Raw genomic sequence first — 25,366 nt, forward strand, 5'->3', positions numbered from 1 at the left:
TCAAATGACTATTATCCTCAACCCTCAATCCATTTTTACAGGACAAGCAGTTAACAACTTCATACACAAACAGCACCTTTTTTTAAACCAACGTGAGGACATTTCATGTCCATATTGTTTGTGACCAAGGTAGAAATTAATACAATTGTAATGAAGCTCAGTCATCATACAGTACAAAACACTTAAGATAAGTATATGTATACATGTATTTCAGTATAATGTATATTACTATACTAAAATGAGATACTCATGACAATTCATTTTTTATTGTTATGAGCTGAATAAAAACCTTTCACCTTCATCTTATTGAATTTATGTATGACAGGAATACTGGAATCAATATTGTGCAGTATAGTATTTGAATTACTCTTCATGTAACAACAGCAACCAGTACAGTAGCAATTTTAGACAAAAGGGAAATTAATGGAGTTTTTGTTACGTAGTTTAAAAAAAAAAATAAGGTCTGTGGTAAACACAGGCTTAGGAGATCTTATACATTCATCAGCTAATGTCACTTTTTGTGATTTTTAAAAATCATTTATGTAATCAAAACAAGCACATAAAGTACGTAAAGTACATAAAGGCTTCAGATTTATCAAGGTCATGTTACCTGATTATATTATCTCATAAAACAAAACATATACGATTATATAAGATATAAGCCTATGCTAACCTCAGACTTTATTTTCGGCATGTGTCCAAAAACCCATTATTTCCCCGCCAATTTCTCCCATAGGAGTGGCTGAACAAAGCAGAGCTATAAAAAAATACTAACTAATTTCCGGTTCCCTTTCAGTCGGTCAATTTGTATAACAAACTATGGGTAGTCAACAACCAATCCTATTCACCTGAAATGAACTGAAATCACACCTACGGGTCAATGGATGCCGAGCCCGCGTTCGGAAGCCCCACCTTCCTTTCTATAATACCAGGGGTTGCATCCATTTCCTCAGTTCTTCGCTTTTCAGCTCGCCTACATGAAGAACATGTCACATAATTTACAAACTTTTCAAGCACACAAAGGCTACGAGATTCGGCTAGACTTAGGTGTCTGTTACTGAGGAGAAAGTACTCATCCCCCTAGAGTTGCAAGTTCTGTGTCTTGGTATCGTTTTTTTATGTTTGCTACAAGATAACTACTTTTTGCTCTGCTTGTGTAGTCACTGCTTTCTTGCTTGAGAAGGATTGCCAGTGGTAAGAATAAGTTCAAAACGGCTAACCAGACAAGTTTGAATGTCCGACCATGCCCTATGGCATGTTGTTCACAATTAAAATTAAAGAAACTTGAGTGCTGTCCTGTTGCCTGTGGAAACACGCTCAAGTTACCTTGGCTCAAACCAGTTTGTGTGACCAATGTCTCCGGCTTGGTTCAACTTCCATTGGGAGTAGGGCTAACTTTGTGAGGAATTTTGGTGGTCGGAGTTGATAGTGGTGTCATCCCAGCTGACTGTGGCTCATTACAGTTTCTCTGGCAGAGTTCAGAGTCTAGATTCTGGGGATGATATACTATCCCCAATTGGCTCTGGAAGGCTTTTAGAGTGTGAATCAAATGACATCAGTCTGGGTTAGCCTGAAACCCTGACTGGATTTAGTAGGGGAGAATGAACCAGTGGTGGTAAATGGGCCTTTGATGGTGTGTTCTCCCCCGCAGCGGAGTTCCTCCAGTTTTGGGAGAAGGTATTTACCTCCTGTCCCTGCAGCGGTGAAGCATCACTTACCCCTGTTTAAAGATTTCGCCAATGAGTGGCAAGTTGCTTCGCTCCTGAAGCTAAGAAGGGGGTTAATAATATCACCGTTCTTCCAAATAAAAGCGCCAGTTCTTGAGATTCCTGAGAGGGACAAGCAGATATATGGATGAGCCAGTTTCTACAACAAGAGGCCCTCTTCCGCAAGCATTTATTTTGGCAACAGTGCTCCCAAGCAGCGCGGTTAATGAGGGCAGGTTACTGGATGCTGAGGAACCTGGTGTTCCATCCAGTGGGAATGCACAGTTTCATCATGGGTGATGAGGATGGTGACTAGGGGAACGGTATGCAGTTCACTATGCATCCTCCTCCTTTTCGTGGCGTCATTATTTCAATGGTCCCCGAGGTCCTAGCTCTTGTCTTGACAGGATATTTCTTCTTTACTTCAAAAGCAGGCTATTTGGGTGGTTCCCTGCATCAGAAGTACAGAGCCTTTGGTACAACCAGTACTTCGTAGTTCCCAAGAGCGATGGAACGTTGCATCCCATCCTGGACTTGCATGTTTTAAACAAGTACCTCAAGATTGTAAGTTTGGCTGCTCAAGGTATCCTCTTCATTGATAAGGGTGTTGGCTCCTTGGAGAGACCCGTGACTGCTTTTTCAAAGGGTTCTCGTGGTCCGAATAGGGTGATTACGACAGACACATCTTTAGTGGGATGGGGAGCACTGTGAGTGGGCTACTCAGAAAGAGGGATTTGGTCAATAGTGCAAAGGGTGCTGCATATCAATCACCTAGAGCTACTGACTGTTTTGCTAGCTCTGAGGCATTTCCTTCCTATGTTGAATGGCCAGCATGTGTTGGTAAGGTCTGACAACAGGACGATGGTGGCGTACATCAACAGGCAGGGAGGAACGTGGTTTCTCTCTCCCCTAGACCTGGCCCATTATCTATTCAAATGGAGTGGTGCACATTTCTTGTCGCTCAAGGCGACATATCTATGCAGGTCTCTCAACGTGGGTGCGGATCAACTTTCCACGAGGGTTCTGTCTCTACTGAGTGGTGACTGCACCTCTTGGTGCTGGCCCAGACATGCCACCGGTTCAGCATGGCTGACATAGATCTTATGCATCAAGAGAAAACACACGTTGTCGTCTGTTCTTCTCAATAAGGGATGTGGGCGCTCCATTGGGAACAGACCCTACTCTATGCATTCCTCTGGTGGACCTGATTTAGACCACCGTGGAGAGGGTCTGTTAGGAGGGTCTGTTGTTGATTTTTGTGGCTCCCTGTTGGGCCAGAAACCGTAGTTCCCGGAGATCATCCACCTTTAGGACGAGGACCCGTGAGGGTTCTGTGTCATCTGGATCTATTGTTCCAGGCGTCCCGAGGAAGGTTGAGGTTAATTAGAAAATGTCAGCCATATCCAGACAGAATAATGAGCAGAACATGACAGATGGAATAAATGTAACTGTTCCGTTGAATCATCTCACCAATTCAAGGCAAGTAAGGCCTTTTTTTAGACAGAAATACCTTTTGACCGCGCGGACTCACTAAACACTTGTTTTTATTCTTCAGGAAATAGTAGTTACATTCATAACTGTACGTTCTCTTTCAGTCGGTCACTCAGTATAACATGGTATGGGGGCATTCAATTACGCCCCAAACCGGCTCAGAGGGTACCAAACTAGGAGGCCTGTTGAATCATCCCAAGTATGGCCTATTTATTTATCAGCTTCAATATTGCAGATAGATTGTGATTTCAATCAATGTAATTGTCTGCATCATTTTCAATCCCCCATACATACAGTTGAAGTCAGAAGTTTACATACACCTTAGCCAAATACATTTAAACTCAGTTTTACACAATTTCTGGCATTTAATCCTAGTAAAAATTCCCTGTCTTAGGTCAGTTAGGATCACTACTATCTTAAAAATGTGAAATGTCTAAATGATTGTAAAGAGAATGATTTATTTAAGCTTTTATTTCTTCCATCACATTCCCTTGGGTCAGAAGTTTACATACACTCAGTTAGTATTTGGTAGCATTCCCTTTAAATTGCTTAACTTGGGTCAAACGTTTTGGGTAGCCTTCCACAAGCTTCCCACAATAAGTTGGGTGAATTTAGGCCCATTTCTTCTGACAGAGCTGGTGTAACTGAGTCAGGTTTGTAGGCCTCCCTGCTCGCACACAATTTTTCAGTTCTGCCCACAAATTGTCTATGGGATTGAGGTCAGGGCATTGTGAATGTCACTCCAATACCTTGACTTTGTTGTCCTTAAGCCATTTTGCAACAACTTTGGAAGTCTGCTTGGTCATTGTCAATTTGGAAGACAAATTTGCGACCAAGCTTTAACTTCCTGACCGATGTCTTGAGATATGGCTTCAATATATCCACATAAGTGAAGTCCCCCCTGCAGCAAAGCACCCCCACCGCATGATGCTGCCACCCCCGTGCTTCACGGCTGGGATTGTGTTCTTGGTGCTGTAGAGATGGGAGAACCTTCCAGAAAGACAACAATCTCCACAGAGGAACTCTGGAGCTCTGTCAGAGTAACTATTGGGTTCTTGGCAGTGGTGTAAAAAATACTAAATTGTCATACTTGATTAAAATTAAAGATACAGTAATAGATATTACTCAAGTAAAAGTGAGTCACCCTGAAAAATACTATGTGAGTAAAAGTCAAAGTATTTGGTTTTAAATATACTTATGTATCAAAAGTAAATGGAATTGTTCAAATGTACTTAAGTATTAAAAGTAAAAGTATAAATCACTTAAAACTCCTTATATTAAGCAAACCAGACGGCACAATTTTATTTTTCTTATTGACGAATAGCAGGGGCACACTCCAACAGTCAGACATAATTTATAAACAAAGCATTTGTGTTTAGTGAGTCCGCAAAAGCAGTAGGGATGACCAGGGAAGTTATCTTGATAAGTGTTTGAATTAGACCATTTTCCTGTCAAAATGTAACGAGTACTTTTGGGTGTCAGTAAGAAGTACATTATTTTCTTTAGTAATGAAGTGAAGTTAAATTAAAAGTTGTGAAAAATATGAATAGTGAAGTACAGATACCTCTCCAAAAACGACATAAGTAGTACTTTAAAGTATTTGTACTTAAGTACTTTACACCACTGGTTCTTGGTCACGGCCCTAACCAAGGCCCTTTCCCCCGATTGCTCAGTTTGGCCAGCTCTAGGTAGTGTCTTGTTGATTCCAATCTTCTTCCATTTAAGAATGATGGAGGCCACTGTGTTCTTGGGGACCTTCAATGCTGCAGACATTTTTTGGTACTCTTCCCCAGATCTGTACCTCGACACAATCCTGTCTCGGAGCTCTACGGACAATTCATTCGACCTCATGGCTTGGTTTTTGTGGAACCTATATAGACAGGTGTGTGCCTTTGCAAGTCATGTTCAATCAATTGAATTTACCACAGATGGACTCCAATCAAGTTCTAGAAACATCTCAAGGATGATCAATGGAAACAGGATGCTTTTGAGCTCAATTTCGAGTCTCACAGCAAAGAGCCTGAATACTTATGTAAATAACATTTGTTTTTTATTTTTCATAAATGTGCATGAATTACTAAAAACCTGTTTTTCTCTTTGACATTGTCTAATATTTTGTGTAGATTGAATGGGGGAAAAGTATATAATACATTTTAGAAGGCTGTAACAAAAGGCAATGTGGAAAAACGCATGGGTCTGAATACTTTCTGAAAACACTGTATATATGTTTTTAAAGTAAGGACTTAATGCAAAGTGAGGATGTGCAAACAGACACATGCTATTAAGAAACGGTCATGAAAGTGTCATTTAAGAATATATTTAATGGTTTAACTTCATGCATGTCCCTCATCGTGATAGAATGTGGGTTATTTCTTCAAGACAGTCTTTTGTTCAACATTTTCCCATGACAGGCAGTAAGAAGGAAATATGGTACCTAGAGTTTCTTCTCAAATCCAATTTATGAGCGTCACTTCATTGATCTGTCTGTTCTTAATGATTCAGCTATGTTATAGGCAAAGCTATTGAGCACAGTCACATTGTGTCTGGCCAATGATTTATTTAAATCCTGGATTGCTGATGCTATACATTTGCCATTGTGATACTTTGAAGCCGTCAGTCCTCAATAGGAATTAATGGAATTCTACATTACTTCAATGAAATGTTTAAAGGACAGACTTACATGTATTTAAGTATTTTCTGTTGTAGCGGGGACAATAAAATTCGTAATCTCAAAATGATACTTTATGGAAAATGTTTTGCCATTTTAATGTTTAGCTGTCATAATTTTAAAGTATGCTTTAAGCTGTCTGAAATAGACTAAATGTGGCAGACATTTATGTCGACATTAACAAATACATTTCTATAACTTCCAAAATATCTTTGCCAAGATGGAGGTGCGGTGGCTTCAATACACCCCCTCCTAATAGCAATCTACTGCGTTTATAAATCATTGTTTCAGACATTGCTTAGTCTATTAGCTATGCATTTGTCAACAGAATAGGAGGCCTTCTTTCAAGCAAAGCTTTGGCCATATCACAAAGAATCCCACAAGTATTACATTCGTAGACCTTCGACATACATGATTGCACTTGCTGTTACTGCATAAAGCTCTACAAATACTGTTGCAATAGTTGAATCACAGCATTGTTGCAAGCTTATATTAAATTGCTTCTAGTTGACACTGTTAGTCATCCATTTCAGTTGTATCCTTCTGAATGGGCTCCACAGTGACAACGTATTTAGAAGTGGGGCTGTAGCTGCGGGAATGCACACTGTGTGTATACGAGGAGTTTCGGGACCTCATAGCGATCTCTCCTCTCCGTGGGATGCGCTGGGTGACGATAGGGGTGTAGGACTGGCCCAGTATCATCCTCTGCTGTTGGGGGATCTGTAGCAGGACCCTTTCCTTGAGGAGCCGGGCCTCATCAGAGATCTTGGGCTCACTGTTCTCCTCATCCACAGCACTGCAGCCAGGCTCAGAATCCTTGTAGGAGTATAACCCTGGAATCTGTGTCCAAAGAAAACAATACCATGATAGCAATTCATCCAAGTAATTAGGACTAGCTCTAATCCTTTTCATCTGAATCATTACTTGTTTGGTTATTGTCTACTACAGGGGTGATTTAATGAGTGTCACAGGCTTAGTTGAATTCATGGCAAGGACTGTGTCCCTCCACCCACCCTCCTACAATGGCTTCTGCAAAAATAACCTGCTATTGCTTATTTGAGACGTGTCATCTGGGCCTGCAGCTAATTAGAATATCAGACAGTGTTTTCCCAGAAAAAACAGCAGGATTTTTCCTCTGTGTGGGACAATTCCAGTTAGAACTGCTTGCTGTTTGTTCAGGGAATCAGGAGCTGTGTGATGCCAAGGAGAAATGGAATGACATTCTGATGGATTAATTATATTTCATTAGGAGGCTATTTGAACAAATAGGCTAATTAAGCCAAACAGACTCTGGTATGATCTATGAAGGGAACAATGCAGGCCTTTTCATGTGCCGACATTACCCAGAATGCATCTCAACACCTTCAGGCAAATCTGAATTTGAATTTAAAGTGCCTTCAGAAAGTATTCAAACTCCTTGACTTATTCTACATTTTGTTGTGCTACAGTCTGAATCGAAAATTGATTAAATATTTGTTCTCACCCATCTACACACAATACCCCATAATGACAAAGTGAACATGTTTTTAGACATTTGTATAAATGTATTGAAAATGAAATACCAGTAAGATCTCATTTACATAAGAATTCACAGTGAGTCAATATGTGTTAAAATCACCTTTGGCAGCAATTACAACTGAGTCTTTCTGAGTAAGTCTAAGAGCTTTGTAGACTTGGATTGTACAATATTTTCAAATTCTTTAAAAAAATTCTTCAAGCTCTGTCAAGTTGGTTATTGATCATTGCTAGACAGCCATTGTCAAATCTTGCCATAGATTTTCAAGACGATTTAAGTCAAAACTGTTTGTTCTGTAGGCTAAGTAACACAACTGTATATTCGGCCTTGTGTTTAAAATCTGTTTTCCAGAATCCACCTTTATTCACCTATAAATGATCAAGAAATCTATCAAACATATTAGTTAAATCAGATGTGGAGAGAGAAGAGGCATTCATAAAAGGATGCTTCCACTGTAGATCTTGGACCTCATGGCACCATAAGGAAATGTTCAAACTTTGCATGCCTTCAGACTTCTAGGACCTATGAGGTAAATATATAAATTGCACTACTAAAGGAGTTATTTATTTATATATTAGTGTTCTTGTAATAAGATGTATATCCCATGCCTTGAAAGGACGTCGTGGAGAACGTATAGCCACTATTAGACATCAAGATATCACCTCGCTTGTTGCGAGACACTATATAGAAAATACAAATCTTTCTATTAATGAATTGTGTTGCGTCGGGATCCAAAAGGTTCATCCACCACCTAGAGGGGACTGTGTCACAGACTATGACAACAAATTACTCCAAAGACAAGCGATGTGGATATATAACTTAAATACTGTATCTCCACACTTTTAAAAGAAGAACAAGATTTCACATTCTTCCTTTAACCTCTAGGGTATGTGGGACGCTAGCGTCCCATCTGGCCAACATCCAGTGAGGTTGCAGAGCGAGCGCCCAATTCAATTACAGAAATGCTCATTATAAAAATTCTTTAAACAAAACATATTTTACATAGGTTTAAAGATGAACTTCTTGTTAAACCAACCACAATGTCATATTTATCAAATGCTTTTCGGTGAAAGCATACCTAGCCCAGAACATACCTAGCCCAGAACATAGCCCAGTTGACAAATTATTACAAACAGTAACCAGCCAAGCAGAAGCGTTACAAAACTCAGAAATAGAGATCAAATTAATCCCTTACCTTTGATGATCTTCATATGGTGCAAATCAGAAGACATTCATTTACTCAATAAATGTTCCCTTTGTTCGATGAAGTCTCTATATCCAAAAACCTCAGTTTTGTTAGCGAGTTTTCTTCAGTAATCCACAGGCTCAAACGCAGTCAAAAACATCCAAATTGTATCCGTAAAGTTAATAGAAACATGTCAAACGATGTTTATATTCAATCCTCAGATTGTTTAACCTAAATGATCTGTAATATTTCAACCGGACAATAACGTTGTCAATATAAAAGGTAAACAAGAAATGAACATGCGCCTGAAAAAAACTCTGCATCACGTTAGGGTCCACTCATTCAGACTGGTCTTACTCCCTCATTTATAAGAATACAAGGCTGAAACGATTTCTAAAGACTGGTGACATCTAGTGGAAGGCATAGGAACCGCAAATGGAGTCCTAAGTCAATGGATACTGTAATGGCATTGAATAGAAAACTACAAAACCCCCCAAAAAACTACTTCCTGAATGGATTTTTCTCAGGTTCTTACCTGCTAAATCATTTATGTTATAATCACAGACACTATTTTAACAGTTTTGGATACTTTAGAGTGTTTTCTACCCAAATCTACCAGTATATGCATATCATATCTTCTGGGCCCGAGTAGCAGGCCGTTAAATTTGGGCATGCTTTTCATTCCAAATGCTGCCCCCTACCCTAGAGAGGTTAAGCCACATTTATACTGTTATACAAGAACACTTTCCATATCAGATTTTGCACATTGTTTATGAGTTAGCCCCACATATTTATGAACGGCTTTGTCTGATGTCCTTTGTGGTGGGCTCTCATGAATTGATGTGACTGATTTAGGTGAGCGGACACCCCTGGGCGATTGATTTGCGAGTTGCCCTTTCGTGCCTGCTCCCATACCCTATAATTCTGTATCTTTTTGTGACTAATTTGCATACAGGTAAACCAGAGGGGCCGGGTCCCTGATTGGCAGATGAGTGGCAACCCTGATTAGAACCATCTCCTGCTCATCTGTTGTTCTTTACAAATGCTGCTTTGAATTAAATAAAATTGTACACACTGAATGTGGCTGTAAAGCCAAAACGTCTGTGTACGCATTGGATAATGAAGTAAGCTTTATGCAATATTTTTTTGAGTGCGAACCCATTACACCGCCTTGTTTGTCTGAATACTTTCTGAAGGCATTGTACATCAAGGTCTAGTCATTCCTCATCTGAAATTTCTAAAAGAATTATGACCCTATGTATACCCAGTAAAGGCATGATAAAACATGACAGTCACTGACAAACTGGTCTGGCACATGGTAACTATTTGGATTGGATAAATGAGGTCTTTAATAAAAAATAAATGAACTTGTATTTTTTTGTCCTACAGCTGACACAAAGCTTCTAGTTCTAACTGTAGTTCTAACAAAGCATCTCGTTCTAAGTTCATGTTGAGTTTAGTCACCTATTTTCTCCACAGATTTAGAGGGCTGTCATCGGAATTTCATAATTCCTATATGTGTGCATTAATTACATCACTCAGTCTATTTTATACGAATTTGTAAGATTCCTATTTGCATAAAATAGACAGAGACCAATCTTATCAAAATTAGATAGTTGTATTTATTCTCGGAGCTCACTGCCATGAAACCACGAACAACAGTTTATATACAAAATATGACGTCATAGGTTATAAAATGTCCTTTTGTCACGACTTCCGCCGAGGTTGGCTCTCCTGCCCGTTCGGGCTGTGCTCGGCGGTCGTCGTCACCGTCCTATTAGCCACTACCGATCCCTTTTCGGTTATCTGTTGGTTTTGTCTGATTGTTTTCACCTGTGTGTTAGTTAATTAGTATCTGTATAATATGTAGGTTGTCCCGCCCTTGTTTTGTGCGGGATTGTTTGTTTTTGACATTTCGTTTCGGCTGTCTGTGTTTGTGTGTTTTATTTCTCCGGTTTGTCTGTTTATTCCTGTTTTGGATATTTTTCACCCTGTTTGTATTTTGGGTTGTCCGTGTTTATTGTTGTTCACCGGAGAATAAACCTTTATTCATTATTTGCTCTCTGCGCCTGATTCCACCCACCTTGACTAGTCGTGACACCTTTCTCCTATCGACCAGGACAAAGCAGGTTCAAAAGTTTATTCCAACCCCCGAGCTCTCTCACTCCAGACACACACTTATCAAGATTAACTGCTGAAATCTCACCTTCATCTATCACTATTCAGAAGACAGCACCAGATAATGGAAAACCTAGGAAACTCACTGCCTTATCTAAACATCCCAGAGCTAAGTTGATTCGGTTCAACCATAGGTAAACAATCCTTTCTGCTTACTTAAAACCACAATCCATTCCTCCCCCAACCTAGCTGGAATGGTATTTATTATGTTTAATTACCCCCTGTTTCATGCTACACAATCCCTTCCTTATGAATTCACATATTGTAAAACAGGGTAGAGTTCAATTAATTATAGTTCTATTTAAAATGTAGATATTGTTTAGTCATTATACATCAAATTCCTAACAAGGGACAATGGCAAAGTCACAGGAGGTAAATGGGTATTTTCTCCATGCTTATCTTTCTAGCACATTTCCCAAAGCACAGCTGATCAATTTTCTCAGACAATGGAATCCCCCTTTCCTTATTGAACACAGCATGCCTTTATCTTATTAATGAAGAAGCAACTGAAATCAGGTTGAATGTGTTTGATAACGCTATTGCTGGTTGTGTTTGGTTATCCATCTTTTGATAAAGCAAGGCAGGCTAGTTAACGTTAGCTAGCGAGGCAGGCTAGCTAGCTACCTCATTACAACATAGTTAGGTCATAGCTCATACAAGTTTGTGTAATGTCTATATATTGCTGGTTATGTAACGTTATCATTTGATCTTGCTAGCGAGGCAGGCTAGATAGATAGCTAGCTAACGTTTTCATACATGTCGGATTTGACAAGTTAGTTCGTAGCTCGTACAAGTGTATTCTGTATTGTCAAGGGCAAAACTAAATAATTGGATGCACCTATGGTGGTAGATAACTCATGTCTGAGGCTGAATAATACAGTGAAATAGGAGCAACAAACTGTAACAGCGTCACCGGCCTGAATCTAATCCAATCTGAGGCTACAGTCAGTCTACATAATAATAATATATGCCATTTAGCAGACGCTTTTATCCAAAGCGACTTACAGTCATGTGTGCATACATTCTACGTATGGGTGGTCCCGGGGATCGAACCCACTACCCTGGCGTTACAAGCGCCATGCTCTACCAACAGAGCTACAGAAGGACAGTACATCTGTAGAGCATCAAATTAGCTTGAACCGAGTTACTACCCTGATGACACAGATGGCTTCATCAACAACGGTAATGTGTGCTACGTGAAAGTGTATAAAAAAAATACCCAGTTTGATAAACTAGCAATTTAATTAAATTACCCAGTCAAGCTGATACAAGTAGTAGAGTCATTTTGGTTGGGAAGTGTATTATCAAAAAGCTTTGTTATTTCTTTATAACAAAATGCAATTTACCCCTTGGCTATCTATTGTATCACCTGTCACAGGCACCCCCAGTCAGCACCAACTCATAAGATGAGGAAGTACATTGATTATGAAGATTTCCTGCTGCAGTTGTTCAAGAGATGTCCAGTTTACAGCCGATCATGAAACAGAGTAGACCAGCAAGGGGACCCTCAGCATCATGCAGACATGCCCTTGCTTTGAGCAATCCTATAAATGGAACAGGGAGGACACTTGAAATCAGGTTGGTAACATTTGACCTGGTCAAAAGTTAAAACAGTTTCAAGTTGTTCCAATTCACCTTCATACCCTGCTTGGTGGAACCGGCCTGACCTCTTCATTTTCCATTCTATTTCACATATCATGATATCTTAAGTGAAATAGAAAGGTGAATGTAGTGATCAGGTTAGTTTCACCATGCTAATCATAACCACCATTGATCATGTAATCTGTGGTCTATGTCTGTTTGTGTGTGTGACCGACCAGTATATTTGATGGAGGGGCCAGGAGCTGATCTACGAAGCCATGCCCATCAATGGGGCACTGGCAAATACCTCGTCGATGGGGAGACTAGAATTAGGTAGGTCTAGTCTGACCTGTTCAAACATCAACATAGAATATGTTCGTTTGTCAGACATCACTGGTAATAGAAGAGAGTGACTGTATGTGTTCACAGATGAGTCTATGGAGTCAGCACTTGCAAGATGATGTGATGGAGTCATAACCAACAGACAGGCATGATACTGACATCTCTGAATGGAGAGAGACGTGGCACTCAACACATCCACAATGTGGGACTGAAGTCGATTACTAATAATACAGCACAGGAAAAAAAGTCCAGTATTTGTAACACCCTTTTCATTCCATGTGTCACTGATGAACTCGGCCTTAACTAGCTATTTCTACAGATTGAGAGGATTGTAGATGTTTTTGCGAGACACCAGCCTCGGTTGTTTGATGGGGTGACCATAATTGGGTAGATGTTATCTGATCTGTTCAAACTTCAACATAATACCCGTTTGCATGAGATATTACCTCTCCTAACTGCCATTGGTAATAGAACAGTGACTATGTGTATGTGTTCACAGAAACATGTATGGAGCCAGCATGTATGGAGCCAGCATGTATGGAGCCAGCATGTATGGAGCCAGCATACTAGTTGAGAAAAAATACAATTACAAAGCATTAATGAGGCTATATACAGGGGGTACCGGTAAGTTGAGGTAATTTGTAAAGTGACTATGCATAGATAATAAAAACGGGGAGTAGCAGTAGTGTAAAAAGGGGGGGGGGTCCAGGTAAATAGTCCAGGTGGCCATTTGATTAATTGTTTTAAGAATGGGAAATGTCAGAATAATAGTAGAGATAATTATTTATTTAAGCTTTTATTTCTTTCATCACATTCCCAGTGGGTCAGAAGTTTACATAAACTCAATTCGTTTTTGGTAGTATTTCCTTTAAATTGTTCAACTTGTGTCAAACGTTTTGGGTAGCCTTCCACAAGCTTCCTACAATAAGTTGGGTGAATTTTGGCCCATTCCTTCTGACAGAGCTGGTGTAACTGAGTCAGGTTTGTAGGCCTCCCTGCTCGTACACAATTTTTCAGTTCTGCCCACAAATTTTCTATGGGATTGAGGTCAGGGCATTGTGAATGCCACTCCAATACCTTGACTTTGTTGTCCTTAAGCCATTTTGCCACAACTTTGGAAGTATGTTTGGGGTCATTGTCCACTTGGAAGACCCATTTGTGACCAAGCTTTTACATTCTGACTAATGTATAGAGATGTTGCTTCAATATATCCACATAATGTTCCTGCCTCATGATGCCATCTATTTTTTGAAGTACCAGAGTCCCTCCTGCAGCAAAGCACCCCCACAGTATGATGCTGTCACCCCGTGCTTCACGGTTGGGTTGATGTTCTTCAGCTTGCAAGCATCCCCCTTTTTCCTCCAAACATAATGATGGTCATTATCGCCAAACTGTTCTATTTCTGTTTCATCAGATCAGAGGACATTTCTCCAAAAAGTATGATCTTCGTCAACATGTGCAGTTGCAAACCGTAGCCTGGCTTTTCTATGGCGGTTTTGGAGCAGTGGCTTTTTCCTTGCTGAGCGACCTTTCAGGTTATGTCAAAATAGGACTTGTTTTACTGTGGATATAGATACTTTTGTACCTGTTTCCTGCAGCATCTTCACAAGGTCCTTTGCTGTTATTCTGAGATTGATTTTCACTTTTCGCACCAAAGTACGTTCAGCTCTAGGAGACAGAATGCATCCCCTTCCTAAGCGGTATGACGGCTGCATGGTCCCATGGTGTTCATACTTGCGTACTATTCTTTGTACAGATGAACGTGGTACTTTCAGGCGTTTGTAAATTGCTCTCAAGGATGATCCGGACTTGTGGATGTCTACAGATTTGCCTGATTTCTTTTGATTTTCCCATGATGTCAAGCAAAGAGGCACTGAGTTTGAAGGTAGGCCTTGAAATATATCCACAGGTACACCGTTAAAACGGTTAGCAAGGGGTCTGGAATGTGTGGTTAAGGCTAAGTGGGCATTTTTGCTGCAGAAAAAACCTGAAGAAATGTGTTAATTGATTTAAAAAATGCCATCTATCCAATGTCCCTTTGCCTGAATACTTCCCAGCAGAGTATTAAGGTCCCTGCAGAGTTGTTCAAGTGCAGTGGCTGCACACCCACAATGACCTTCATATGCTGGTCAGGCAGTCAGACTGACACTGAGGAAGCTGGTAACCATAATCCTGCCCCCCTCTCTTTCTGCATCTAATGGGTGAAAAATCACTGTGCAGAGTAAATTCACTGCTAGTCAATTTACTTCGGTAACACTGGATGATTTCATTGTGTTCCAACTCGCACCGCTGAATAGCTAGCTTTTCACGTTGCGTGACTGGTAAGAAGCTTCAGGAGGGAAGTTACGTGCTAGAAAGCAGAGTTCCTGGGTTTGAGCCTCAGCGTGAGCCTGAGCCGAATTAGGAGGAGGCGGTACTCGCTAAGCAAGCGCAATTCCAATCTTTACACTGGCAGTCCTTTTAGTCTAGCATAAATTGCCCAGCTCAACATTTAACACCATAGTCCCCTCCAAACTCTGGGTCTCGACCCTGCCCTGTGCAACTGGGTACTGGACTTCCTGACGGGCCGCCCCCAGGTGGTGAGGGTAGGTAACAACATCTCCACCCCGGTGATTCTCAACACTGGGGCCCCACAAGGGTGCGTTCTGAGCCCTCTCCTGTACTCCCTGTTCACCCACGACTGCGTGACTATGCACGCCTCCAACTCAATAATCAAGTTTGCGAATGACACTACAGTGATAGACTTGATTACCAACAATGGCGAGACGGCCTACAGGGAGGAGGCGAGGGCCCTTGGAGTGTGGTGTCAGGAAAATAACCTCACTCAACGTCAACAAAACAAAGGAGACGATTGTGGACTTCAGGAAACAGCAGAGGGAGCACCCCCTATTCACATCAATGGGACAGTAGTGGAGAGGGTAGTTTTACGTTTTAAGTTCCTAAGTTTTAAGTTCCTCGGCGTACACATCACATAAATACTGAATTGGTCCCCCCCAACAGACAGCGTTGTGAAGAAGGAACAGCAGTGTCTCTTCAACATCAGGAGGATGAAGAAATTTGGCTTGTCACCAAAAGCACTCAAACTTCTACAGATGCACAATCGAGAGCCACCTGTCGGGCTGTATCACCGCCTGGTACGGCAATTGCTCCATCCACAACCGTAAGGCTCTCCAGAGGGTAGTGAGGTCTGCACAATGCATCACCGGGGGCAAACTACCTACCCTCCAGGACACCTACAACACCCGATGTCACAGGAAGGCCACAAAGATCAAAGGACAACAACCACCCGAGCCACTGCCTGTTCACCCCGCTATCATCCAGAAGGCAGGTCAGTACAGGTACATCAAAGCAGGGACCGAGAGAATGAAAAACAGATTCTATCTCAAGGCCATCAGACTGTTAAACAGCCACCACTAACATTGAGTGGCTGTGCCAACATACTGAATCAAGTCCAGCCACTTTAATAATGGATATTTATGTAAAAAATGTATCACTAGCCCCTTTAAAACAATGCCACTTAATATAATGTACATATCCTACATTACTCTTCTCATATGTATATACTGTACTCGATACTACCTACTGCATCTCGCCTATGCCGTTCTGTATCATCACTCATTCATATAGAGTGGGGCAAAAAAGTATCTAGTCAGCCACCAATTGTGCACGTTTTCCCACTTAAAAAGATGAGGCCTGTAATTTTCATCATAGGTACACTTCAACTATGAAAGACAAAATGAGAAAGAAAATCCAGAAAATCACATTGTAGGATTTTTTATTAATTTATTTGCAAATTATGGTGGAAAATAAGTATTTGGTCAATAACAAAAGTTTCTCAATACTTTGTTATATACCCTTTGTTGGCAATGACAGAGGTCAAACGTTTTCTGTAAGTCTTCACAAGGTTTTCACACACTGTGGCTGGTATTTTGGACCATTCCTCCTTGCAGATCTCCTCTAGAGCAGTGATGTTTTGGGGCTGTTGCTGGGCAACACAGACTTTCAACTCCCTCCAAAGATTTTCTATGGGGTTGAGATCTGGAGACTGGCTAGGCCAGGCGGTGTGTTTGGGATCATTGTCATGCTGAAAGACCCAACCACGTTTCATCTTCAATGCCCTTGCTGATGGAAGGAGGTTTTCACTCAAAATCTCACGATACATGGCCCCATTCATTCTTTCCTTTACACGGATCAGTTGTTCTGGTCCCTTTAAAGAAAAACAGCCCCAAAGCATGATGTTTCCACCCACGTTTCACAGTAGGTATGGTGTTCTTTGGATGCAACTCAGCATTCTTTGTCCTCCAAACACGACGAGTTGAGTTTTTACCAAAAAGTTATATTTTGGTTTCATCTGACCAGATGACATACTCCCAATCTTCTTCTGGATCATCCAAATGCTCTCTAGCAAACTTCAGACGGGACTGGACAACTGGCTTAAGCAGGGGGACACGTCTGGCATTGCAGGATTTGAAGTGTGTTACTGATGGTAGACTTTGTTACTTTGGTCCCAGCTCTCTGCAGGTCATTCACTAGGTCCCCCCGTGTGGTTCTGGGATTTTTGCTCACCGTTCTTGTGATAATTTTGACCCCACGTGGTGAGATCTTGCGTGGAGCCCCAGATCGAGGGAGATTATCAGTGGTCTTGTATGTCTTCCATTTCCTAATAATTGCTCCCACAGTTGATTTCTTCAAACCAAGCTGCTTACCTATTGCAGATCCAGTCTTCCCAGCCTGGTGCAGGTCTACAATTTTGTTTCTGGTGTCCTTTGACAGATCTTTGGTCTTGGCCATAGTGGAGTTTGGAGTGTGACTGTTTGAGGTTGTGGACATGTGTGTCTTTTATACTGATAAGTTCAAACAGGTGCCATTAATACAGGTAACGAGTGGAGGACAGAGGAGCCTCTTAAAGAAGAAGTTAAAGGTCTGTGAGAGCCAGAAATGTTGCTTGTTTTTAGGTGACCAAATATTTATTTTCCACCATAATTTGCAAATAAATTCATTAAAAATCCTACAATGTGATTTTTCTGGATTTTCTTTTGCCCCCATTGTCTGTCATCGTTGAAGTGTACCTATGATGAAAATTACAGGCTTCTCATCTTTTTGAGTGGGAGAACTTGCACAATTGGTGGCTGACTAAATATTTTTTTGCCCCACTGCATCTTTATGTACATATTCTTTATCCCTTTACACTTGTGTGTAAGGTAGTAGTTGTGGAATTGTTAGGTTAGATTACTTGTTGGTTATTAAAGCATTGTCAGAACTAGAAACACAAGCATTTCGCTACACTCGCATTAACATCTGTTAACCATGTGTATGTGACAAATAACATTTGATTTGATCAATCAAGATAAACAGAAAAGATTCCACTCGTTTGTGTTTCAGTTATTCTGTTTCTTGTTAAATAAATCTAAGCTCTTTCTTAGTCAGGTGACAGGAGATGGGTGCCTCTGGTCTGGAGCTGTCTGTCAGTGAGCGCTACACTGCTGTATTGTGACAGCTCTGTAAGCCATCTCTCTCTGCACAGGGTGATAATGAGGGCTTTCACAGAGACAACCGAGCAAACAGCAGGGTCAGGCATCTGCCTGGTGGTACTGCACAGAGATCTGAGGAGATTACACACACACTTGCATGAACAGTCACGCACGCACACAACCTAGATATAGAAATCTGCAGAGAAGATTCGGAGTAACTCCCCAAATACATGCTTGTAGTGTTATACCCAAGAAGACTCGAGGCAGTAATCTCTGCCCAAGGTGGTTCAACAAAGGAATGAGTAAAGGGTCTGAATACTTATGTGATACTTCCGGGGCGTTTTATTTAAAAAAAAATAGCAACAAAAAAAATAGCTAAAAACCTGTTTTTGCTTTGCCAGTATGGGATAGTGTGTCTAGATTGATGCGGGATTTTAAAAAATCCATTTTAGAAAAAGGATGTAATGTAACAAAATGTGGAAAAAGTCTAGGGGTCTGAGTACTTTCCGAATGCACTTTTTAAACTCAACAAAAACAGAGATGTCCTCGCACTGTCAACTGTGTTTATTTTCAGCAAACTTAACATGTGTAAATATTCGTATGAACATAAGTGTCACACGGACCATTATTTGAGTTATTTATTTCTCTGTTTTGTTTGGTCAGGGTGTGGTATGAGTGGGCATTCTATGTTGCATATCTAGTTAGTCTGTTTCTATGTGTTTTGGCCCGATATGGTTCTCAAACAGTAATTGGGAACCATATTTAGGTAGCCTGTTTTGTATTGTGGTTTGTCATAGTCTCCGATTGGGAACCATATTTAGGTAGCCTCGTGGGTTCGTGGGTTATTGTCTATGTCATGTTGCACGTTAGCACAGTGTTTCGTTAGCAGTCACGTTCGTCTTGTTAGTTTGTTTAGGGTACTTCGTGTTTTCCATTTAATCATTAAAATAGGCATTCACACCACACTGCGCTTTGGTCTACTCCATACGATGATCGTGACAGAATAACCCACCAACAATGGACCAAGCAGCGTGGTAACGGACAGCAGCAGCAATCGCAGGACTTCTGGACTTGGGAAGAGAGTCTGGACGGCAAAGGACCCCGAGCATAGCCAGGGGAATATTGCCGTCCCAAAGCAGAGCTGGAGGCAGCGAAAGCAGAGAGGCGCCGGTATGAGGCAGCGCGGCTGGAAGCCCGAGAGGCAGCCCCAAAAATGTATTGGGGGGGCATAGGGAGAGTGTGGCAGAGTCAGACCTGAGCCAACTCCCCCTGCTTACCGTAAGGAGCCAAGGATGGAACCAGAGCCGGTCAGGGCGGAATTGGAGGTGAGCAAAGCAGAGACAGTGAAGGAGTTAATGGGGAGATTGGAGGAGAGAGTTATGAGGGAGGTGCTGTGTTGGAGATTTGATGTCACCTGGGTCAGCTCTCCATACTCGTCCTGAGGTGCATGCTAGCCGTCTGGTGAAGACCGTGCCAGCCCCGCGCACCAGGCCTTCTGTGTGCTTCCCTAGCCCTGCACGTCCTGTGCCAGCTCAGTGTTACAGTTTTCCGAGCCGTGCTTACCGTGGCGGGCGTTGTACTGGTCAGGCACCGTGTTATGCGGTGGTGCGCACAGTGTCCCCAGTATGCGTGCTTAGCCCGGTGCGCTACATCCCTGCTCCCCGCATCTGCCGGGCTAGGGTGAGGATCCAGCCAGGGCGGATGGTGCCAGCCTTGCTCTCAAGATCTCCAGTGCGCCTTTACTGTCCGGTCTATCAGATGCCATCTCCAAGCACCAGCCCTCTGGTGGCAGCCCCCCGCACCAGGCTTCCTGTGAATCTGCAGAGCCCAGTACTCCCTGTTCCTGCTCCTTGCACTCGCCCTGAGGTGCGTGTCCCCAGCCCGTTACCTCCAGTGCCGGCACCACGCACCAGGCCTATAGTGCGACTCAGCAGGCCGGTACGCCCTGTTCCTCCTCCCCACACTCACCCTGAGGTGAGTGTCCTCGGCGCAGTACCACCAGTGTTGGCACCACACACCAGGCCTACAGTGCGTCTCGTCTGTCCTGAGCCGCCAGAGCCTCCAGTCTGTCCTGAGCCGCCAGAGCCTCCAGTCTGTCCTGAGCCGCCAGAGCAGTCAGCCAGCCCGTTGTTTGTTTGTTTAGTGTACTTCGTGTTTTCCGTTTAATCGTTAAAATACGCTGCGCTTTGGTCTACTCCATATGACGATCGTGACAATATGAGTCAACAACTGAGACAAACTGAACAATTCCACAGACATGTGACAAACAGAAATTGAATAATGTGTCATGCATCTCAATCATGCACAGAACTAGCAGTATGGCTGGTGGCATTGTCATGCTGGAGGGTCATGTCAGGATGAGCCTGCAGGAAGGGTACCACGAGGGAGGAGGATGTTTTCCTTGTAACACACAGCGTTGAGATTGCCTGCAATGACAACAAGCTCAGTCCGATGATGCTGTGACACACCGCCCCAGACCATGATGGATCCTCCACTTCCAAATCGATCCCGCTCCAGAGTACAGACCTCTGTATAACGCTCATTCATTCAATGATAAATGCGAAGCCGACCATCACCCCTGGTGAGACAAAACCGCAACTCGTCAGTGAAGAGCACTTTCCTGTCTGGTCCAGCGACGGTGGGTTTGTGCCCATAGCAGACGTTGTTGCCAGTGATGTCTGGTGACGACCTGCTTACAACAGGCCTACAAGCACTCAGTCCAGCCTCTCTCAGCCTATTGCGGACAGCCTGAGCACTGATGGAGGGATTGTGCGTTCCTGGTGTAACTCGGGCAGTTGTTGTTGCCATCCTGTACCTGTCCCGCAGGTGTGATGTTCGGATGTACCAATCCTGTGCAGGTGTTGTTACACGTGGTCTGCCACTGTGAGGACGATCCGCTGTCTGTCCTGTCTCCCTGTAGTGCTGTCTTAGGCGTCTCACAGTACAGACATTGCAATTTATTGCCCTGCCCACATTTGCAGTCCTCATGCCTCCTTGCAGCATGCCTAAGGCACATTTACACAGATGAGCAGGGACACTGGGCATCTTTCTTTTGGTGTTTTTCAGAGCCAGTAGAAAGGCCTCTTTCGTGTCCTGTTTTCACAACTGTGACCTTAATTGCCTACCGTCTGTTAGCTGTTAGTGTCTTAACGACCGTTCCACAGTTACATGTTCATTAATAGTTTCTGGTTCATTGAACAAGCATGGGAAACAGTGTTTAAACCCATAACAGTGACGATCTGGGAAGTTATTTGGATTTTTGCGAATTATCTTTGAAAGACAGGGTCTTGTCACGCCTTGGTCATTGTATCTTGTGTTTTTGTTATATGTTTGGGTAGGCCAGGGTGTGACATGGGTTTATATGTTGTATTTCGTATTGGGGTTTGTATTAATTGGGAGTGTGTATTATTAGGGGTGTGTCTAGTTAGGCTTGGCTGCCTGAGGCGATTCCTAATTGGAGTCAGCTGATTCTAGTTGTCTCGGATTGGGAACCGTATTTAGGTAGCCTGAGTGCGCGTTGTATTTCGTGGGTGATTGTACCTGTCTCTGTGTTAGTCACCAGATAGGCTGTAATTAGTTTCACTCGTTTGTTGTTTTTGTATTTTCACTTATTTCATGTACCGCATTATCTTCATTAAAAGTCATGAGTAACCTACACGCTGCATTTCGGTCTGACTCTCAACAAACAACTGAGGAAATTCATTACAGAATCACCCACCACCATTCACAGACCGAGCAGCGTGTGAACTGGCAGGATCTAAAGGAGGACGCTATGGACGGCAGAAGCAGGGATTATACGACGTGGGAAGACGACAGGTGGGCGGCCGACCCAGAGCGCGTGCAGGAGCCCGCCTGGGATTCCCTACAGCAATGCGAAGAGGGCTATACACGTATGGAATCGAAAAGGAAAGCACGGTTATACAGAGCGAGAACCGAAGGTAACGGGGAAAGCGCAAGTATGAGGAGGCAGCACGGCGACGCGGTTGGAAACCGGAAAGTCACCCCAAAAAATGTATTGGGGGGGGGCTTAGGGAGAGTATGGCTGAGTCAGGAGATAAGCCTGAGCCAACTCTCCTTGTTCATCGTGAGGAGCCAAGGAGGAGACCTGAACCAGAGCCAGTGTTAGAGGTGAGCGAAGCAGAGACTGTGAAGGAGTTAATGGGGAAAGTGGAGTGGAGAGTAATGAGGGAGTTGCTAGCTTGGTGCTATAGATATAATATTCGTCGGACGGATCGTGTCGGGGATTTAATAGCACCTGAGTTAGCGCTCTATACTCAACCCGAGGTGCGTGTTAGTCAGCTGGTGAAGTTGGTGCCAGCCTCACGCACCAGGCCTCCTGTGCACATCCCTAGCCTTGCACGTCCTGTGCCTACACTGCTCTCAACATCTCCAGTACGTCTTCACGGTCTAGCCCATCCTGTGCCACCTCCACACACCAGTCCTCCGGTAGCAGCTCCCCGCACCAGGCTTCCTGTGAGTGTCCTCGCGCCAGTACCACCAGTTCCAGCACCACGCACCAGGCCTCCAGTGCACCTCGCCTGTTCAGCACAGCCGGTGCTTTCCCCCCCTCCTGCGCTGCCGGAGTCTCCCGCTTGTTTAGCGCAGCCAGAGCCTTTCTCCTCTCCTGCGCTGCCGGAGTCTCCTGTCTGCCCAGCACGTCCAGTGCGCCTCGCCTGTTCAGCGCAGCCAGAGCTTTTCTCCTCTCCTGCACTGTTGGAGTCTCCCGCCTGTTCAGCGCAGCCAGAGCCTTTCTCCTCTCCTGCGCTGCCGGAGTCTCCTGTCTGCCCAGCGCCGCCAGTCGGCCCAGCGTCACCAGTCTGCCAGGATCCGCCAGAAGTGCCAGTCTGCCAGGATCCGCCAGAAGTGCCAGTCTGCCAAGATCTTCTAGATCGGCCAGACAACCTGAATCATCCAGGTCCACCAGCCAGCCAGGATTTACCGGAGCCTACTACCTGCCTGAGCTTCCTCTCAGTACCGGGCTCCCCCTCAGTACCGAGCGGCCCCTCTGTCCCGAGCGGCCCCTCTGTCCCGAGCGGCCCCTCTGTCCCGAGCGGCCCCTCTGTCCCGAGCGGCCCCTCTGTCCCGAGCGGCCCCTCTGTCCCGAGCGGCCCCTCTGTTATGTGGGGATCAGGGTGAGGACTATTGGGCCATGGTTGGCGGAGAAGGTGGATTATCCTAGGACGCGAAGGGGAGGAACTAGGACATTTATGGAGTGGGGTCCACGTCCCGAGCCAGAACCGCCACCATGGACAGACGCCCACCCGGACCCTCCCTATGCTCTTGAGGTGCGTCCCGGTGTCCGCACCTTAGGGGGGGGTTCTGTCACGCCTTGGTCATTGTATCTTGTGTTTTTGTTATATGTTTGGGTAGGCCAGGGTGTGACATGGGTTTATATGTTGTATTTCGTATTGGGGTTTGTATTAATTGGGAGTGTGTATTATTAGGGGTGTGTCTAGTTAGGCTTGGCTGCCTGAGGCGATTCCTAATTGGAGTCAGCTGATTCTAGTTGTCTCGGATTGGGAACCGTATTTAGGTAGCCTGAGTGCGCGTTGTATTTCGTGGGTGATTGTACCTGTCTCTGTGTTAGTCACCAGATAGGCTGTAATTAGTTTCACTCGTTTGTTGTTTTTGTATTTTCAGTTATTTCATGTACCGCATTATCTTCATTAAAAGTCATGAGTAACCTACACGCTGCATTTCGGTCTGACTCTCTACAAACAACAGACGAACCTCGTTACAGGTCTACAGTTTACATATCTGTTTTTAGTTGTTTAAGTTTAAACATATTTTGGACATGTCGATATTTCTACTTAAAAATACCAAATATATCTATCTATATATAGATTATTGTCCTGCTCACAGTGTCTGGTGGAAAGCTGACTAACCAGGTATTGTAGGATTTTGCCTGTGCCCAGCTCAATTTCCACTTCTTTTTTATTGTGTAAAACTCCTCAGTCCTTAATGTTTGCAAGCATACCCATAACATAATGCAGCCACCACTATGCTTGAATATGGAGAGTGGTACTCAGTAATGTATTGTATTGAATTTGCCCCAAACATAACACTTTGTATTCTGGACAAGAAATGAAATGTTTTGCCACAGATTTTGCGCTACTACTTTAGTGCCTTGTTGCAAACAGGATGCATGTTTTGGAATATATTTGATACTGTACAGGCTCCCTTCTTTTGGCTCTCAACAATTAGGTTAGTATTGTGGAGTAACTACAATGTTGTCGATCCATCTTCAGTTCTCTTATCACAGCCATTAACCATTTTAAAGTAACCTGAAATCCCTGAGCAGTTTCCTTCTTCTCCGGCAACGGAGTTAGGAAGGACGTGTATTGATGCCCCTTCCAAAGTGTAATTAACTTCACCAGGCTCAAAAGGAATGTTCAATATATTTACCCATCTACCAATAGGTGCCCAGTCCAGACAACCTATCATGTGACTTGTTAAGCAAACATTTACTCCTGAACTTATTTAGGCTTGCCATAACAAAGGAGTTGAATACTTATTTACTCAAGACATTTCAAATTTTCATGTTTAATTAATTAAAAAAAAATGTATTATTCCACTTTGACATTGCAGGTTAGTGTGTGTAGGCCAGTGACAAAAAAACTAAAAGGTGTGTGAATACTTTCTGAAGGCACTAATAAAAAAAATCTTCACACACACACACTTGTTTAAAATAAACATTTCATAATTTTTGGAGTGGTGACAATGATTTAGCCCAACGCTAAATAGAGCATTCTAACCACTTCTTGATCTGATTACGTCCTAAAGTATGTGATACATCACTCTCTGAAAAGCTGTGCTGATCACACATGGTTGGGGGATGGGAGCAGCTCCCTCCTTTCCCCACATGAGGGGTTCAAGTGAAGGGTAAGCCAGACAGAATCAATGCATGTAAGGGCCAAATCAAATCAGGGATGGCAGGGATGACGGAGTGACTCACCATAACATAATAGGAGATGCTGTTCACCACACGATCCCGGGCGCTGCCCACGGTCTCCAACAGGGCACCCAGCCCGTTTTTAGCCAAGCCAAAGGTGGTCTGAGGGGCACTCTTCACACTGGACACAACTGACATGTAGTTAATCTGCAGTTGATAACCAACGCCACTCACCAGGCGCTGCAGCCCACCACCACTCTGAAACACAGGGACATGAATGTAATACAATGTGAGTATCTGAACATTTCTTTACCATACAACAACACCACCTATGC

The 25,366-nt window shown here is 43.2% G+C and overlaps 1 protein-coding gene across 2 annotated transcripts in view; it reads right to left on the reverse strand.

The window, feature by feature from the left end:
- Positions 1 to 5,248: 5,248 nt before the first annotated feature.
- Positions 5,249 to 25,366, reverse strand: part of plin1 (perilipin 1) — a 33,605-nt gene continuing 13,487 nt past the window's right edge. The window contains exons 8-9 of one of the 2 annotated variants that reach the window (XM_046293742.1): positions 25,095 to 25,289; positions 5,249 to 6,705 (exon numbers count right to left, since the gene is read on the reverse strand). In XM_046293742.1, the coding sequence (XP_046149698.1) occupies positions 6,382 to 6,705; positions 25,095 to 25,289 (519 nt within the window). In that variant the 3' untranslated portion in view covers positions 5,249 to 6,381. Of the gene's footprint in view, positions 6,706 to 11,971; positions 12,290 to 25,094; positions 25,290 to 25,366 lie in introns of those variants that run through there. The other variant, XM_046293751.1, reaches the window with a different exon arrangement.

The sequence above is a fragment of the Oncorhynchus gorbuscha genome, linkage group LG02 (genome assembly GCF_021184085.1).
Source record: "Oncorhynchus gorbuscha isolate QuinsamMale2020 ecotype Even-year linkage group LG02, OgorEven_v1.0, whole genome shotgun sequence".
In the NCBI taxonomy this organism is placed as follows: domain Eukaryota; kingdom Metazoa; phylum Chordata; class Actinopteri; order Salmoniformes; family Salmonidae; genus Oncorhynchus; species Oncorhynchus gorbuscha.